Below are 19,210 nucleotides of genomic sequence, written 5' to 3' on the forward strand. Positions count from 1 at the left end.
GTATTTAAAAGTTAAATAGCAGTTTTAGACTGATAATTATCACAATTTGATGACTATGGCCAGCTATTTTGTAGTATTATCATTTAGTTCAAATTTGTCTGTTTGATTACATTCAGTTAATTGTGTTTGGTAGAAATATCACCCATGTGAGTTTTGTCATTGTATTCTATCAGATAGTATTTAACTTCAATTTGTCCTGCTACTGTTAATGTTAGTTCTGATCACTTAAGATAGTATCTGCTGGATTCAGTCAGGATAGTATTGTGAGGGGCTACGTTATTTTTGTGTGTGTGTATCCCATTCGTATGTTCATCAAGTAAAATGAAATAAAAGCTTCACTTAGCAATATCAAGAAGTTTAAGCATCCACTGCTGTTGCTTAAATAAATTATGACCTGATGGCTGTTATATGGTGATTTTATAATTCTGCCATTTCTTCTCCACTTTCTGTTAGCATTTTATTTCAAGGAAATGTATTCTGTTTATTAATTCATGTATGTATTTATACAGTATGGACTCTTCCTGTTTTATTTATTGAGTTTTATGCCACTGTTACTCTTGTGGTTTGGAGGAGAGATTCCCATAGGCTCGGGTTTTTCAACACTTGGTCTTCAGTGAATGATACTATTTGGGGAGATAATGGAGTCCTTATCCGTTAAGTGGGTTCATCCTTGCTAAGGCTGAGATTTGAGATTTTTTTTTATAGCCTCATTCCACTTGATGCTCTCTCCATGATGAGACCAGCCTGCTTCCTGCTCCTACCAACTTGTCATTATTTCCTGCCATTGTGGACTCTAGAACCATAAGCCAGAATAATTTTTCTTTGTTAAGTTTTCATTTGGTCATGGTTTATTGTCACGGCAAAAGAAAAGTAACGTAATATAGTTACTATTTGAGGCTCAGGTGAATCCCAGGTTACCGTAGCCCTTCAAGATATTTTTAGGCCCTTTCATAACTGTTGTTTGTGTTTTGTTTTGTTTTGTTTTGGGGTTTTTGTTTTTGTTTGTTTGTTTGTTTGTTTGTTTTTGAGCACTTACTTTGGGACAGATGGCAGGATGTCCAAGAGATATACTCAAAGAATTCTAGCACTGAAGCCAGCCATTTCTGCAAGGACTCCTCTGTTGTTTTCTTATTTGAATATGGGTATTTAGAAGATGTGGGGTGGGTGGGTAGTAGTGTCAGTGAGGCGGACCTAGGAAATATATTTATGCCTGTATTTAGTTTTGTTTCTAAAAACCTTATGTATATACCAGTTCTTCCAGTTCTAGTCCAGCAGCACAGGTCCATGCTGATTTTTCTCCCTTTTCATAATTTACAGCTTTACTTTTTTCTAACATGAGAAATCTTGCTCCCATTGGCCTTTAGCTATTTATTAATGTGAAATCTCCCTTCACACCTTCCATCACTGTCACCCCCCCCCCCTTACTGTTCAAGTACCTGCAGATTGCCTTTGTACTTCGCTGGGATCCTTGAGCCTCATGCCGTGCCCATATTGACCACATAATTTTACAGTCCTCACCCATTTAAATTATAGCACCCCGTGGCCCATTGCTCTCTCCCCCTCTTTCCTTGACAAAACTGGTAGCATCTCCTTACCCTGCTTTGGTTCCAGCAATGTATACTTTTCTGTTTAAGTTGTTTCCCCCCTGTTCAGATGTGGCCCCTAGGCAGATCACTCCAAGTGAGTTCTCTAATATGGGAAGCAGGGGCAGTCTCTGATATGAACTTGATTGCCTGCTCTTTGATCACCTCCCCCTGGCAAGGTGGCCTTACGAGGCCAAGAAGGAGAGGATCCAGGCAGTCCTGATGAGATTTGATAGGCTATGGTCAGATGGTAGGGGAAGAGGACTCCCCTATCAGGGGACAAGGGGAGGGAGAGAGGGAAAGAGGGAAGGTGAGACCAGGGAGGAGATGAGGGAGGGGTATACAATCAGGGATACAAGGTGAATAAATTATAAAAAATAATAAAATAAAATGAAAAAAAAAGTTGTTTCCCTACAACGGCAGTGGTAACTTGCCATTTTACCTTCCAGAGGCTTTGTTTTGTTTACTTCTCTCAGTATGGTCAAAAATAGGAATCAGTATTCATTTGATCTTTCAGTATATATATCCAGGCAATCTAACAGCAGTTCTTTCAAAACCGTTCTTTTCCCTGTGCTTTGTCATAAATAATTTAAGTATTTGAGTGAAAATTGGTTGCTTACCATTTTAAGTTATTAATTCCTAGCTTCACCTATAGAATTCAGAAGTCTTTTTTATAGTGAAAATGTAGAAATGATAACTGAAGCTCCAGGTTAAAGCCATGGGTCCTTTTAATTCACATGGTTTGTTTTTCCACTGTGGGAAATTAACATAGCATAGTTTGTTTTTTTTTTTACTTTAACCTTTTAAATATATATTTTTTAATGTGTGGGTATTCGTCCTACATAAATGTCAGGGCCCCTGCCTTCACACAGTAAAAGATGTCAGATCCCCTGGAACTGGAGTCACCCATGTGGGTAAATGAGACTGGAACCCAGGGTCTCTGCAAGAGCAGTCATGATTTTTAACCCCAAGCCATCTCTCCAGCCTTTTATTTTAGCCTTTTACGTATATAATTCAGTGACATTAAGTGTATTCACAATATTATACAAATGTCATCCCTCCTCAGTCTAAGAATTACTTCTTTTGGAGAAAGAGAAATTGATTTTTTTTTCCACCATAAAGTCTATGGCTAACAATGTGTTTGAAGGGAAAATAAATTCAGAGAGCAAAGTCCAGCAATTCTAGCTCATTTATCAGTATTAATATTCTTACAGCATTGATGAAATTCAAAGTATCTTTAGAGCACATTCATTGTGTTTGTTTTCTAAAGGATGTGCCAGTGAAAGATGTTTATTTTGTGTAACTATGCACAGACCTTCCACCTCTCACCCTGTGTTTATAACGATCTCTTTGTATTTACTGTTAGCAATTGGAGAAATCAAATTTAAAATTATGCAAGAGTGGGAACAATCACAACCCTGACCCCAGTTAACTTTTCAAAAATTCTTCCATTTTTCATGAGTTTCATCTCTCTTTTAACTTTATAAGTAGTATTCCATTGATGAATAAATGAATATGGGTTTCCTAACATTTAATGTTAATGGTTAACATTACATAAAATACCTTTGCATATTTAGGATATTATACAGTTCTCCAGTTATAACCACTTGTTCTAAACAGGCCTTTTTTTTTTTTTTTTTTTTAAAGACTGTAGATATTTACTGGCAAAGTACTTTTTCTAAACTTCCCCCCCACTTTTGCCAGATTCTGTCTGGCATACAAAGGGCCCCCAGTTAGTGGAGTTAATGACCTTACAGGAGCATTAGGTAGGCTATTTATTGTTCTTGGTAGCAGAGTTTTAATAGTATGGATAATTTTAAATGATACAAATTCAGTTTGGAGGTTTTCTTTTTAATGTTTTTTTTCTATGGATTTATAAACTCATTTGCATGGTAGGCTATAATAATTTTTTATTTCATTATGAAAAGGAAAAATAGTCAAATACCTCTGGATGCTAGAAAAGTTTTTTGCAACTTGTCTGTAAAACAAGATTGTCATAAAGTAGTTCATGGTTGTCTTTATTGATACATCTAAAGCACAGACCTTCTTAATCACAGACACTGACATTGTAAACTGATGCCATAATTGTTGCTGAAATTTTTAGGAGAGTTTCATTACTTAACTAAGTAAAGTAATACCTTAATACTTTTCCCATTTATTAACTATTATAAAGACCTATAATTTACCTTTATGGTACAACTTTTTGTTTGTTTCTCTTATTTGGTGTTTTTTCCTGATTTTTGTCATTGATGATTTTAGCCAACAGAAGCTGTTCCTCCCTCCTCTCCCACTGTCCCCGTGACCCCTGCCCTGCCAGTCCCTGCTGAGAGTACTGTCGTCCTGCCCACCGCACCACAGGTTTTTATTGGTTTCTTTTTTCTTTATAAAAATTTAATTTGCTTTTAATGTTTTATTTGTACCTTTTAAAACTGTTGAAATATTTTTGTTGTTGTTAGGTGTATTAATTTCCTTTAACTTAAGTTGGAATTTAAGATAGGCTCAACACTTGCTGTTTTATTTGGTAGTCTATGAAGTGGAATTCATTCTGAACTTAATATAGAACCTTTGGGGATTTGTTAACATGCGTTTGTACTTTTAACTGTGCTTCAAGCAAGTTTTGTAATTTTGTTTTTATAAACTTGTCTAATTTTTAAATTTAGTGGTCCTGCTCTTTTGCCAGACCCATTCTTTCATATGGCACTGTTTCTTAGTGTATGTTTTCTTCTTTGGATTTATTTGGTTTAAATCCCATACTTTATATTCATTAAAATGAATTTTATCTCAGTTATACGAAAACTCCTGTTTCTGAGCCAGGGCCTCGTGTAGGCTTTGATTCAGTCCTCCTGCTGCCGCCTCTTCCTGAGTGCTCAGGTTTAGCTCTGTGTCCATGTGGCTAGCTACATGATCTTCATTACTACTCCAAACTCAAATCTATTTTTTCAAGTGTATAAAACAGTAAAACAAAATCATGGCCAAATGTTAGTGAATTTGATTTTTTTTATTTTTTGAATCTTAGTAGTTGCAAGAGTGGTTTGTTGACACTTGATTGCCCTTGCAGCATAGCTATTCAGTCAAATTAATAATGAGTATAATAGTTTGGTATAATATTAGTGATCTTTGGTTTGAGAGCTTTCAATGTCACTTTAAATGTAAATATATTCATGTTATTTTTGCAGAAATTAATGAATGACATAAATCTAGATAGGTAAGCATAGTGTGTGTGCGTGTGTGAATATAATTGCAGCTTCAAACAAGCCCCTTTGAGAGAAAAATTAGGGCATTTGTGGTCACTCACAATTTAGGGCTTCCCTTCTGCTAAAAGTTAAAAATCAGTCGGAGCAGCCATACTAAATGAGATTCTAAGGAGAAATCATGAGTATTTTGGTGAGACTTCAATAGTGTAACCACTGATTTATACTAATATTATGACTTATGTAGAGTCTTCACCTTTTGTGGAACTCATTAAGAATTCAGCCATTATGAAACCATCATGAACTAAATAGGTAAATTAAGATACGTATTTTTCCATATTACGGAGAGCAAGCAGTAAGCAATCAAAAAGTTATTATAACATGGTAAAGATAAATCTAGTCGACATTTTTCAAAAGGAGATCTGAAAGCTCATTTTACTTGATTCTTCCACTATTTCACCTTAAAATAGTTTGCTAGAATCCCTTGAAATTTTGTACAGGTCTCTGTTCTGTTATTAGGAGCCTGTCCTTCTTTCTTAATACTTCTCTTACTTATTTACTCAGTGTCCCTAACTTAGCATTCTACTGTAAGTTGTTGAAAAAGTCATAGTCTTAGAGTTTAAAAAAAAAAGTTTATAAGTCAGTCTGACCTGTTTTGAATTCATTTCAACCACTTACTGCCGTGTAAGTGAATGGCTCACTTTACAGTGATGAACTCTGTCAGCAAATCTCTATTACCAAGCTAGTAGTGGCTCTCACTTGAGGGAGTTTTCAGTGCTTAAGAGAATAGCTAATATAGGAGGCGAGGCTTTGAGTCCTGATTCCAGTTCCCAGCCAGAAAGACTGGGTGTATCTGCACAGCACCTTGCATGTAATCCCCTCAGACTATCTGCCTAACTTGGAGGGCGGAGAGGGAGAGAGGAAGGAAAAAAAGAAGGGCGGGACAGAGAGAGAACAGGTGAATACATTTAAAAGGCAGGGAAGGCAGAGGCAGGAGAATCTCTTATGAGTTCAAAGCTGGCATGGTCTTTCAGAGTGAGCTCTAAAACAGCCAGGACTACATAGAGACTCTGTCCCCCAAAACAAACAAAATCGTTGAGGCTACATATACAAGAAAAGTTTTATAAGTTTTAAAAGTTATATATACAGTAAGTTTTATAAGCACTGCTGACGTCCTCAGATGATGGTAGTCCATGCTGTATATTTCAGAAGCCAGCGGTTTTGTCTCATTTTCTAAAGTAAGTGCTGTCCTTGATATTAAGTATAGCACATTTATTGTAAAAAAAAAAAAATTAATAGAGCGTTAACTCTTTGTTCCTAGATAAGTTTTGAAACATATTCTTTTAAGGAATGTGTAACTTGGGCTAGAGAACTGGTTCCAGCATTAAAAGCAGGTATTTATAGAAGGCCCAGGTTCCTGGCACTGAGGTCAGAAGGCTCACAACCTCCTTTAACTCCAACTCCATCCTCTGGCCTCTGCGGGCACTTGATTCACAAATAAACACTTTTTTTTTAATTATATTTTGATTGTTTAACCCTCATCAGAGAAGTTTCTTCTTGCAGTAGATGAGATTTAGCGCAGAGACCCACAACTGGACAATGTGCAGACAGTGAGAGATCATGAAGCACTGAGCCCTGAATGGAATGTTTTTTTCAACCCCTCGTATCACACAGTCCTCTTGGGTGAAGAGGTTGAGCATTCATTATGGTTTACGATAATCAATGTTACTGAATAACTATGAGGTGGAGACCTTGGACTAGGTCTTGACATAATATTATCTTTTGAAGTGATGTGTAGGAAGTGGGTTTTTCTTTTCCCACCTAAATAAAAAGAAAACAGAAAGCAGGACCTACCCGGGTCAAGATAAGACCATGAAAACCTTAATGGGACAAAATGTAACATGGAATGAACTTTGCTTACAAGAAAACAACAGCAGCACTCAGAAGAATCCAGTAAAAGTCCTTTTAGGTGTTTGCTACAACTGTATAAAACCAGCTTATTTTCTGTAGCTACACTTTCTGTCTTCTGTGAGAAGCGGCCTGCCCTTTATCTTTGCTGGTGGTACATAGCTTTAACTTTGGTGCTATGATACTTACCTGTCTGCATTGTGTATATATATCTTCCAAGTCAACTCAAATTGTGCTCAAGATAGAGGTTTTCTTTTCCTACCTATTGATACCATCTTTTATTTTATCTTTTTTTTTTTTTTAGGTGCTTAAACTTGAGGTAGTCAGACCATTTTTCCATTTGAGCTTCATGTCTGTAAGCTTTTATTTCAAATGATCTTTTATGACCTATATTTTCTTTATAATTATGTGTTTTTAATAATATAATGTGATAAAACGAAAACACATTAGAATGGGATAAAACAAAACAGAAGGAAAAGAGCCCAAGAGAAGACATAAGAATCAAACCCACTCATTCACATACTTTGGAATCCCATAAAAACAATAAACTAGAAGCCTTAATATATACCCCGTGGACCTGGTGCAAACTCTTTCAGGCCCTGTGTATGCTGCCTCAGTCTCTGTGAGTTCATATGAACTTTGACCGTGTTGATTTAGAGAGCCTTTTTTCTTGGTGTCCTCTCTTTCCTTTGGCTTTTACACTCTTTCTGCCTCTGCTTCTGTGGGGTTCTCTGAGCTCTAAGGGAAGGGATTTGATGGAGACATTGATTTTTAGGGCTGAATGTTCCAGGGTCTCTCACTCTCTGTTATTGACATTTTTTCCAAATTGCTAATGTTTCTTAATGTAATGATGGATTTATCAACCATATGCTAGATTGGTTTAAAATTATAATTAATCCTTAATGTGAACTTTCATGGTTTTTCCCTCCAGTTTCATGTTTCTTGAGGTTTACCTTTAAGGTATTGTTACTCTTTAACTTTAGCTATATCTATAGACAACTTATTCTCCATTGTTTAATTTTTAAGTAAATATAAGATTGTATTGTTTTATGTAATATATCAGTGTTATAAATTATTAGAATAAAACTACAGTGATGATAATTGTTGTTAACAGGCAGCTAACATGGTAATAATTATGTTTAACATATTAATAAAAGTTATGGAAATTACAGTTCTATAAATATCCAGCCATTGCATGGTTGATACAGATAAGCAGAGAAAACAAAATGGCTTTCTTTTCATACTAGTTGAAGAATATAATTTTTTTTTGTAACTTTAAATAGCCTTTTCTTTCTTCTCCTGAAATTGCTTAGGCAGAATATAGTGAAACTGTATCATGAGTAAGGTAAAATAATCAGCCTGAATAATCTCATTATGCCACTGAGAAATGAGTCATTTCAACTGTCTGTAAAGTCTCAGTTTTGCTTTGTAGTAGTTTGCAGGTGGAATATTCATTATGTTTGGTGTCACTAACTCATCAAAGATAGACCACTTAAGACACGGTTGAACTTGCAGTAGTGCGTGTTGTCTTTGTAGATGACAAAGTACTACCAGTTCCTTTTAAACTGCTCCTTTTATCTAGGTAACCCAAGTTGCAACTGTGTTGTATTTACCCATTTTATCATATGATCATTCAGTTGGCTAGCAGTAGTCTGTCATTTGAATTCTGTTTATAGTTCAGGCTGTTCTTGAACTTGAGATTCTCCCCCTGGGCCTTGTGGAAAGATTGCAAACAGGTGCCTCCCCACTAGTTCAAATACTCACTTTTTAAAGTCCCCTACACAAAGTTGGACATGGTGCTTATGCTTGTAATCCTCACATTTGGAAGGCTGAGACAGGGACATTGCTATGACTTTGAGGCAAGCCTGATCTACATTAAGAATTCCAGATCTTGGATTTTACTGTGAGACTCTGCCTCAAAACAACAAAACTTAAATTTGAATACATAAATAAAAAGCCAGTTTACACATTTTGAAGAGAACTGTTTTGTGTAAAATGTGCTTTCATACAACTATGCTGTATAATTGGGTTTTGTTGTTGTTGGGTTCTTTTTCTTTTGGTGTTTTAAAAAAATAATAATTTATGTAAAACAGGGTTTCTCTGTGTCACCTTGGCTGTCCTGGACTCACTCTGTAGAACAGCCGTCTTTGAACTCAGAAATTCACCTAATTCTCTCTGTCTGTCTGTCTGTCTGTCTGTCTCTCTCTCTCTCTCTTTCTGAAAGTTTATTGAAAGGATAATCACCTTTCATATTAAATTAAAATGTTTGAATTTTGCATCCTTCCCCCCCAAAAAAAAAACACAAGTATTTTGAAAAATAATGTTGAGAAGAATTTATCATTTCTGGTATGTTGTTTATTTGATAGTTAATTTTATTCCTTAGTATTATCCATGTTAAAAGAACTTTAACAGGAAACCAGATATTTTTTCTTTCAAACTTATATAGAGGCTCATGTTGTAACAAGTTATTATGTGATTCGTCAAAAGAGCAGGAATTTCAGCCCAAAATAAGAGGCTCTTTACATGGAGAAACATTCTAATTTTCTCTAAAATTTGTGATTGATTTCTCTGTGTGGCAGATAGATAGCTTTATGTTTGTTTGAGGAGATTGTCTTTTCGAACATTCAAATAATTCATTGTTGGTGGAAATTTTTTTCTAGGTTGATAAAATTATTGGAAGCTTTATGGGATCCTTAGAAATAAAATACCTAAGTTTCTACAGCAAAGTAGTTTTGTTTTGTTTTATTTAAGTATGTTAGTTTTAGAGAAGACTATAGTGGGCTTCTTTTCGAATCTTAAAAGTTGTGTCTGTTTCAGTAGAAATAAAATCAGGGGCTGGAGAGATGGTTAAAGTACTTGCCATGCAAGAGTGAGGACCAGAGCGCAGATCGCCAGAGCCCATCACAATCATTGTGGGTTTTGCATCCCGCCTGGAATTCTAGTCCTGTATGTAGGATGCAGAAATGGAGGGAGAAGGATCCCTAGAGTAAGCTAGGTAGCTAGACAAGCCACATCAGTGAGGCTTGGTTTTAATGAGAGAGAACCTTACCTCAAAGAATCAATGGACCAGCAGTTGAGGATGGTTCCAGACATTAACTCTAGACCTTCATTCACATGTTCACACACAGACGCACACACAATGTGTGCATGAGTGTGAGTATGCATGTGTCACACATATGCAAATATGTACATATACACTTAAACGTGAAAATGGAAAAAGGAAAACAGAATAACATCTTATTTTGCAGAAAACCTAGTTACAGCTACGTACACCTTATTTCCCTTCACTAGGCAGTGTTGTTTGATAAATCTCACCTGAATGCAGCAATGAACTAGCCAATGAAATACAGCACGTGGGAGGCTGCAGTCACAAGGATCACAAGGTTAAGCCCAGATTGGGCTACAGCACAATACAAGATCAATTAACAGCAATTCTTTGTAAAGCTGTTAATATTTGGAATATGATAACGTGGCTTGTTGGTTTCCTTGTTATACTAACATCTTACAATTCTTTCTTCACAGGCAAATCCTCCTCCAGTGCTGGTCAACACAGACAGCTTGGAGACAACAACTTACGTAAGTTCTATTTTATCACCAGATTGAACTGATTCTGCCTTTTTTTATTGTTCAGTTTGATGTAGTCACAAAGACCACAGAATTATTTTCTATAGTAAATTTTACTTAAGACTTTCTACCACTGCAAACCTCATCATGATGGTATACACTTGTAATTCTGGCTTTCAGAAAGCAGGGGCAGAATGATCAGTAGTGTAAGATTAGCCTGGGCTATTTGAGACCCTGTCTCAAAACATTTTTGTTTCTAGCAGTATATATCTATAATTGGTAGTAAATGGAATCATGCTATGTTTTGATTGAGTTGCTATAGTAAATGAAACAGTCCTATCTTGTTTAAGAACTTATACAAAGCAGAAATGGTAAAATAGAAATTTATGTTTTATTTTTGAGTTTATGATTAACTTTTACTAAATGGTTTTACATACTCAGTAATGTAGAGGATAGGTTTTATTTATTTTTATTTCATGTGTATGAGTGCTTGGCTGGCTGCACATCTATGCACCATGTGTGACCTGCAGAGGCCAGAAGAGGATGTAAGATCCCACTTGGAACTGGAGTTAAAGGTAGTTGTGAAACAGTATGTTGGTGCTGTGAATTGAACCTAGGTCTTTGGGAAGATCAGCCAGTGATCTTAACTGCTGAGCCATCTCTCTAAGCCCAATTCATAGTAATTTTGTGTAGTAGCTTACATAATGCTTATATAGTCACAGTCATTTTAGAATTTTAATTGCACCATTAATTTTTTAGCGAGCTGGTTTGTGTATGTTCATATGAAGAAATCATTAGTTTTTACTCCAATTCTAAGTTGTTTGTTTTTTCTAAATTTACTTTCTTAAGAAAATACTCTCCTTTTAAGATCAGTAGCCAGATTTTCATTTGAAAGAGAAATGCCTTTGCAGGCCATGAGCTTGGTGCCTGTACATTAAGTAGAAATGGTGCTCTCTATGTGCTCAAAAGGTTGGACTCATTTTTTTTAATGGTGTATCATTTTTATAGTCTTAGTAAATCCTTTTACCCATGTTTTTAAAAATCCATAGTTAATTTTCATTCTATACAATAAGCGTTTTATTCTGTATTTGCATAAATATCGGTATGTGGCATATTTGGGGGGCTTTGAAAGAAACGTCATGCCAAACCACTAAATAGAGCTGTTCTTCACTCTTTCAGAGTCCTTACTCACTCAGTGTTACCCCTCACGCTGATAGTGAACACTTGAAAAGAACTTTGTAGAGACTGTTTCTCACATTTGTATGTTTAGTGTAGAGAATGGGGAGAGGGATGCTGCATGGAAGCCAGAAGACAATTTGCAGGATTGCAAGAGTCAATTTAACCCTTCTGCTGTAACAGATTAGACAGTCAAACACAGGCCATCAGCCTTGGCAGCAAGTTTCTTTACCTACTGAGCCATCTTACTAGCTCAGAATTTTGTGCTTTTGTTGATATAGGCTTGGCACACTTTCTCTAGTTATTTTTCTTGAAGTATGTTTTGTTTAGGAATAGAATCAATGATTGCATATTTTAATTTTAAACTCTTTAGCTAATAGGTTATGAAATCTAACAGAAAATTACAGTGTCATAAAGAAAATGAATGCATATTTTGGAGGAAGTATTAGCACACTGAACTTTAAAGTATCAAGCAACAATCTAAAAATCTATGTAATTTCAACTTTTAATGGTATACTGTTGAAAATATTTTTCATGCCAAGCAAGATATATTGAGGTTCTTCTAGAAAATCCCCGTGACTTGAGATTTGATAGAAAGATTCAAGATAAAATGTAATTTATTCATTATTAAGACAGGCTGTTAGTAGCTGCTAGATGTGGTAGCCTACATCTGTAATTTTCGCACTTGAGGCTGAGGTGAGAAGATTGTGAAATTGAGGCCAGCCTGAGCTACAAGGAGACGCTGTTTCAAAAACAAGGATGGGGAGATGATTCAATCAGTAAAGTACTTAGGAACCTGGATCTGTTTCCTAAAACACTGGTGAAATAAAGCCAGGTGAGTTGGGCATGGTAGGACATGCATTTTATCCCAGCGCTGGAAAGGCAGAAGCAGGCAGATCTCTGAGTTTGAGGCCAGCGTGGTCTGTGTGGAGAGTTCTAAACCAGTTCTAGATCCTGTTTCAAAACAACAAAGCCAGGTCTAGTGTCCTGTGCTTGTAATCCCAACACTGGAGAGGCAGAGATAGGTGGGTTCCAGGGGCTAACTTGGTGAATTCCTTGACCAGCAAAAGACCTTATTTCAGAAATCCAGGCAGCCAGCATCTGAAGACCAGCATTGTCCTCTGGCCTTCACAAACTCATGCCAACATGAGTATCTGCATACACATGAATGTTCCTACAAAAAAAAAGCAATCCATCTGTCTTAATTACTTTTCTATTGCTGTAAAAAAAAAAAAAAAACCACTATGACCAAGGCAACTTATAGAAGAAAGAGTTGATTGGGCACTTGTTTCACAAAAAGTTAGTCCATGACCATTGTGATTGGGAGCTTGGTGGCAGGCAGGCAGTGCACTGGAGCAGTAGCTGAGAGCCTTTGTATTAAGACAAGAATCACAAGGAACAGAGAAAGATAGTTAGCTGGGAATGACCTAGCTTTTGAACCCCCCCCCCAAAAAAAAAAACACTCCCAGTGACATACCCCCTCCAACAAGGCCACACCTTTAATCCTTAAACAATTCCATCAACTGGGATCAAAGCATTCACATTTGTGAACCTTTGGAGGCACCACATAATCACCTTAACTACATAGTATGTGAGAGTCTACAGTCAGATTATAAGGCTATGTATTTAGAAAAGTTCATGTTTAAACTTTCTTAGGTTTGTTTCCTGCCTTGAGGGGGTTACACAGAACACTCCTTTCCACCTTCAAGGAAAATGCAACAACATATATACAGTGTTCCTGGTCATGGAAGCCCAGGAGGACTTAGTGCCCAAGGTTTGTTTTGCTTTCAGTTGGCCAGATAGGCCAACTTCGCTTAAATCTCTAGACTTCAAAAAGGAAAGCAGGTTTTGTTTTCGGTATGTGTGTGTGTGTGTGTGTGTGTGTGTGTGTGTGTGTGTAAAATGTGTTATCTTTAGTCATAGTAAGTAACCAACCTAACACTTATGGAATAGTTGTAAAGCTTTCCAAATCTAAGGTCTCAGAAGCCAGCTAAGACTTAGCCTTGCTCCCAAGTTTTGGAAATTTCAGCTTTGGACTAATGTATTAGCTTTTCCATCTTAACTAAGTAAGGCAAATTCCAGTTCCCCAGTCAAGATTTACTAGGGGAATGAGTCATCCTGCTTTTACTGAATCGTGTATAAAATTATGTATAAAATGTTAGGTAGTGGCTAGGTATGATGGCACATGCATTTAATCCAAGAGAGCAGGTGGATCTCTGTGAGTTCAAGGCTACAGGCTAGCCTGGTTCTCTATACAGTATGTTCTAGGACAGCTAGTTACATCGTGAGATCTTGTCTCAACTCCCCCTTACCTTCAAATAAATATTAAGTAGTAAATTGTTCTGTTTATCATATTTTTTATGTAGACAAAATTGTTTTAAGTTAGGGATTAGGAGATTCAAGGAGTTTAGTTATGAGGTTTTAGATATTCCAAGTGTTTTTAAAAATCAATTATTCCATTGTTAATCCTGATCACTTAATATTAGCTAAATAACTAAATTAAAAATAAGAAAAAAAAATATGTGCAGTTCCCAGAAAGTGTGCTAGGAGGAGGAAAGAGAGGAAAGAGATTGAAACATTCTGTTCAAGAAAACGTTTCTTCTGACTGAAGTTACCACACCCTCAAATGCTCCTTCTTCAATTCCTGTTCCTAGTCTTTGTTTCCAATTACTTAAAGCATAAAGTGCCAATAAGCTTATAGATATACTTCAGTAAAGATGCTTGCAAGCATATCTAAGTGCAGTGCTTCAGACTTCTGGGACACATCATCCAAGCACATCTAAATGCAGTTACTGTAAATGACCATGAAATAAGTGACTGAAAGTGACTTGGTTTATTTTGGCTCATAGTTTAAAAGGACATGGTAGTGGTATAAGATGGTTGGGTCAACCTGTATCCACAGTCAGAAGGCAGAGAGACTGGTGCTCAGCTAACCTTCTCTGTTCCCTTACACAGTCAGGACCCCAGTCCTCAGGTGGTGCCACCCACCGTCAGGGTGGGTCTTCCTCACTTACATCTCTCAGGAAATCATTTTTATGTACATGCCCTGAGGTATGTTTCCTAGGTGCCTCAGATCTAGTTAAACTGACAGTGACTGTGAACCATCAGTGTGCTAGTGATCATTCAGAGGTATTTGTGTATGTACAAGTACGTAATCAAAACCTACTGAAGTGCAGCTGCCAGCCACATGTATACACACTGGCCCACCCATAATCACAGCCTTACCAGGTAAAAGCAGGAGGGTCAAGTCAAGGCCAGGCTCACTTCTACAGCAAGTTTGACGGCCACCTAGGCTATATGAGAACCTGTCTCTAATTTTTATGAAAAGTAAATAAAATTGCTTAAAATGTTTATAATTTGATCATTATTGCCAAGCTGCACTTCAGAAAGTTTTGCCTGTGTATATTTCAACAAAAATACACTGATTTATTTTTATTTTTATTTTTGGAGTGGTGTTTGTTTTGGTTGGGAATTTGGTTTGGTTTTTGGTTTTGGTTTTCGCCTTTTTGAGATGGGTTTCCCTGTGTAACAGCCCTGGCTGTCGTGGGACTAGCTTTGTAGGTCAGGCTGAGCAATGTGTGTTTGCCCATGTTCTCAACAGCACAGTGCTACTAAGCTTATGGTCATCTTTAACATGCCATTCGGAGTACATTAACTCATCGTAATTTGCACTTTTTTACTTTTTCACCTTACCTGTTTTAATGTACAGTGGACATAGGAGAAGGCAGGTTTGAAGACAGCCTGTGATACAGAGAAGAGCCCCACCTTCCCATATCTTCCCCCGTGTTATGCTCACATGCCACAATAGCCACCCTTTTCAAAGACATGGTTCTATAGTTCCTCATTTACTCAGAGCATTGTGCTGTTGTCACCACTATCTAATTAGAAAACATTTTCATCCTTCTAGAAAAAGCCCTGTATCCTAAATAGTCACTTCCCACTCTTCCTTAATGCCCAGACTCTTTAAGTCACTATAGGTTTTGTGTATTTTGAATTTTTCATATAAAATTGTGCCACTTGTGCCTGTTGGTGGGAGGGGGGTCGGGGAGTCTGGCTCTTTTCACTTTCAAAGTTTATCCATGTTGTAGTAAGCATCGGTTTTGTGGTTTTGGTTTTGTTGCTGTTATTTTGGTCTTCCATTTCCCACCCCACCTCCCAGTGCTGGAAATTTAACCCAGGCGCTTGAGCATATCAGACTAGCACTCTATACTAAGTGGACCCCACACCTACTAATTTACTCTTTTTTTTTTTTTTCCTGCCAAATAATATTCTCTTTATACGGACATACTCCATTGTGTAGCTGCTCAAAGCAGAGAAACATTTGGGTTGTATCTACTTTGGCTGTTATAAATAAAACGAATGTGATTATCATTACAAGTTCTGAGTGTCCATATAGTTTCATTTCATACTCAGTGGAGTTGCTAGGCTATTTGATAAATATATCTATGTTTTAAGGAACTGACAAAGTAGTTTTCAAAATAGCTGTATCATTTTCTATTTCCTACCAGTACTATATGGGGTTTCCAGTTTCTCCACACCACCAGTAATCTTATTATTCCTTCCAAAGCTGTTGTTGCAGTATTCTTCTAGATATCATACCTTACTGTGGCTTTAGTTTACATTTCCATAATGACTGATGAGGGTAAACATATTTTATGTATTTACTGGCATCTATACATCTTTGAAAAGGTGTTTCTTTAGATCCTTTGCCTCCTTTAGTTAAGTAATTCTTTAATACCTTTAAAGTGCTCTGTATACAAGTCCTCTGTTAGAATTGGGCTTATAGGGGTTTTTTTTTCTCCTCAAATTAATAATCTCCTTTGAAACACCAAAGTCCAAATCACACTATTTTTCTTTTGTTAGTTTTAGTATTAGAAAACATTGTCTCACACAGAATCACAAGCATTTACAATTATGTTTTCTTCTACTATTTTTGTAGTTTTACTTCTTAACTTTATGTATTAATTCATTTTGGCTTCATTTTCATAGGGTGTGGGTATGGCTCAACCTTCATTCTTTTTTTATAATTATACAGTTTGCCTGTCATCATTTGCTGAAGAGTGTTCTTTAAATGGTTTTGCCTCCCATTTTTTAAAAATCTCAATTGTTTATAAAATATGTAAGCTTATTTCAACTTCTTTCAAAGGGATTTCATAATTTTCAATATATAGATTGTATGCTTCTTACTGGTGGTAAATAAAAATGTCATAAACTTTTAAATAATGATATTTTATCCTATAGCTTTGCTGAGCCCATTATTCCAATTTTTTGTATAGATATCTTTGGACTTTATATAGATTCTATTATCTGCAGACATAGTTTAACTTGTTCTTTGCCTGGATGCCTCTTATTTCCCTGATTTGAACTTTCACTGCCATATTTAAAAGAAGTACCAAGGCCAAACATCATTGTTTATTCTTTTCTGAGGTAAACTTCCAGTTTTTCATATGATATATTATACTCAATTTTAAGTACAAATTGACAAAACCTCACTGTCATTGAACTTGATTATCTTTTCATTCATCCATCTTCTGTCCTTATAAAGGAAAAATTATGCTGCTGAGATAGCTTGTAGGTAAAGGTCCTTGTCTCCAAGCATAAAGACCTGAGTTTTATTCCCCATTACTGCATGGTAGAAGGAGAAAACAACTCCCCACAAGCTGTCCTCTGATCTCCACAATACCCACACACACAAACAATAAGTGTAAAAATGTAAAGATGAAATAGTAATGAAAGGCAAAATTAGGGACCAAAAGATGTAGATTTCTACAGGTTTCATTAAAGAAGTAAAAAGTGAATTTGGCATTATTTTCTCTCAAAACATTCTAAAGACCAAATGTTAGAAAAAAGAATTGTTTGATTGAGATTTGATGAGTTTCTTACATAATAAATCTTTACTTCTTCCATATGAAATATAGTTGATAGTTACAAGTATTTTTAAATCACCTAAGTGTCATTATTTAAGGAAAATTTTAAACAAACTCTTTAGGGCTTATTTTTATTTAGTTACATTAATTTTTCATTAGGAAGCACTTTTGCTTTTCTGTACATTTTAATTTTAGATTTTTGGCTTGTGGTGATTTACTGAGATTATGCAATGTGAGCCATGAATATTGATGCATAAAATCTTGAACGTCAGTATATTACTCACTGGGAAAGGTATTAATAAATTGAACCGAAACTATAGGGCATTAATAAATTAAGCATCTTTGTTACCGTCAGCCAAGCCATACACTTTCAACATAATCAGATGTGGCTTGTTTGATTCTATTAGTGCTTTTTTAATTAGAAAACTTAAATTCGTGTCAGTGCAGGAATAAGTAGATGCGCTAAGTTTTTTGTGTTTCTTTATGGCAGTATCAAAAAGCATATAACTTTGAAATTTACTACTGATAAATGTTATTCCAGGATATAAACAATAACCACTTGAAAGTAAGGATCTATAAATTATAATGACAAAAATATGAAATGCCTAGCATTCACTCATCTGAAAAGAGTTTAAGTAAGAAGACTATATCTGAATTCAAAGCATATAAAATATTCCACTCATTGTGATCGATGGTATTCTCTTAGGATGTAAGGGAAATACAGCAAAGTCATAACAAATATTAGCTACCACAATAACTGAGTTTTAATCAATTTAAATTTGAATTTGAATATAGACAGCATGTGACCAGTAGCCATTGAAGAGCTTGTGTAGATGAATCATTTATGTCCAAATCCAGCCCTCTACAACATACGCAAAAAGTTTTCTCCATTTCATCCCTTCTCTCTCTTCTTTCTTACCTTCTCTTCCGGCTATGAGTGGTGCTATGCCAAATATACAGATGAGTCTGGAGAATATGAAGAGGACCATAAAATTTTTACATATGATTGTAGGTCTCTTGCTGTTCCTCATATCTCCAAGTAGATGTGCATTTAAAATGCCCTCAGGAAAAGGATGAGCTCCTCTCTGGACAAACCTGGACACTTGCTTACTGGTCACTTACATATAGTGAAGAGAATGAAGAAGATTAGAGTTTTAGGTTTTTTGTTGTTGTTGCTTTGTTTTGTTGTCTTTCATTGTTTAATAAACCACACTAAAAGCTGGTATCGATGAAAAGAAATAGTAATTTGTTATTTCTCATAATCTCACAGGTTAACTCTCTGGGTCTAGATGACAGTTTGGGGTGGGTTACTGGTAAAAGCTAGAGAGTCTAAAATTGCCTCAGGAGCTTGAATGGCAGTTGGTTTTGGCTACTTGGTTAAGAATGAAGCTAAGACTCGGGACAAGTATATTGGTTTTCGTTTATTTGGCTCTGCTCATCAGCAGTTTGAGTTTTCTCAAATTGTGTCTGCTAAGTTGTAAGAAATGCACTGTAGAGCAAAGCTAGACACTACAAGGCATCATAAGACTCAGGCTCAGAACCACCCAGCACCTTCAGCTTTGCTAAAGGTAGTCATAGGACTTACCTGGATCCAAGAGGAAGGAAAAGAGATTCAAAGGCCCCTTGATGTTAGATTAGTGAGTGATACTACGAGCGGTGGGAGATAGGAGTCATCTTCAGGGTAAACTCTCACAGCCTCTTTTGACCTGCATTGAGTATATTGCCTGGCCCCTGTTACTAAAAAATTGTAATGCAAGGATTCAAACCCAGGTTTCAAGGACATTCAGGATGGGAATGCTTCTAAAGAGAATAAACTGAAAGGAGCAGGAGAATGTCTTTGATGTGTCTCGGATTGGAGCAAGTGGTAGATGGGGTGAACTCATGTAGAGTCTTGGTTAGAAAGCCACAGATTTCAGTTTTA

General features: G+C 36.2%; 1 protein-coding gene across 22 annotated transcripts in view; it reads left to right on the plus strand.

The window, feature by feature from the left end:
* Window positions 1-19,210, plus strand: part of Dlg1 (discs large MAGUK scaffold protein 1) — a 181,639-nt gene that overhangs the window by 87,480 nt on the left and 74,949 nt on the right. For 12 of the 22 annotated variants that reach the window (XM_021645131.2, XM_060370191.1, XM_021645132.2 and 9 more), the window contains 2 exons: window positions 3,843-3,941; window positions 10,205-10,258. In XM_021645131.2, coding sequence (XP_021500806.1) covers window positions 3,843-3,941; window positions 10,205-10,258 — 153 coding nt within the window. The remainder of the gene's footprint in view (window positions 1-3,842; window positions 3,942-10,204; window positions 10,259-19,210) is intronic. The other 10 variants (XM_060370194.1, XM_060370195.1, XM_060370196.1 and 7 more) reach the window with 1 other exon arrangement.

The sequence above is a fragment of the Meriones unguiculatus genome, chromosome 17 (genome assembly GCF_030254825.1).
Source record: "Meriones unguiculatus strain TT.TT164.6M chromosome 17, Bangor_MerUng_6.1, whole genome shotgun sequence".
NCBI lineage: Eukaryota > Metazoa > Chordata > Mammalia > Rodentia > Muridae > Meriones > Meriones unguiculatus.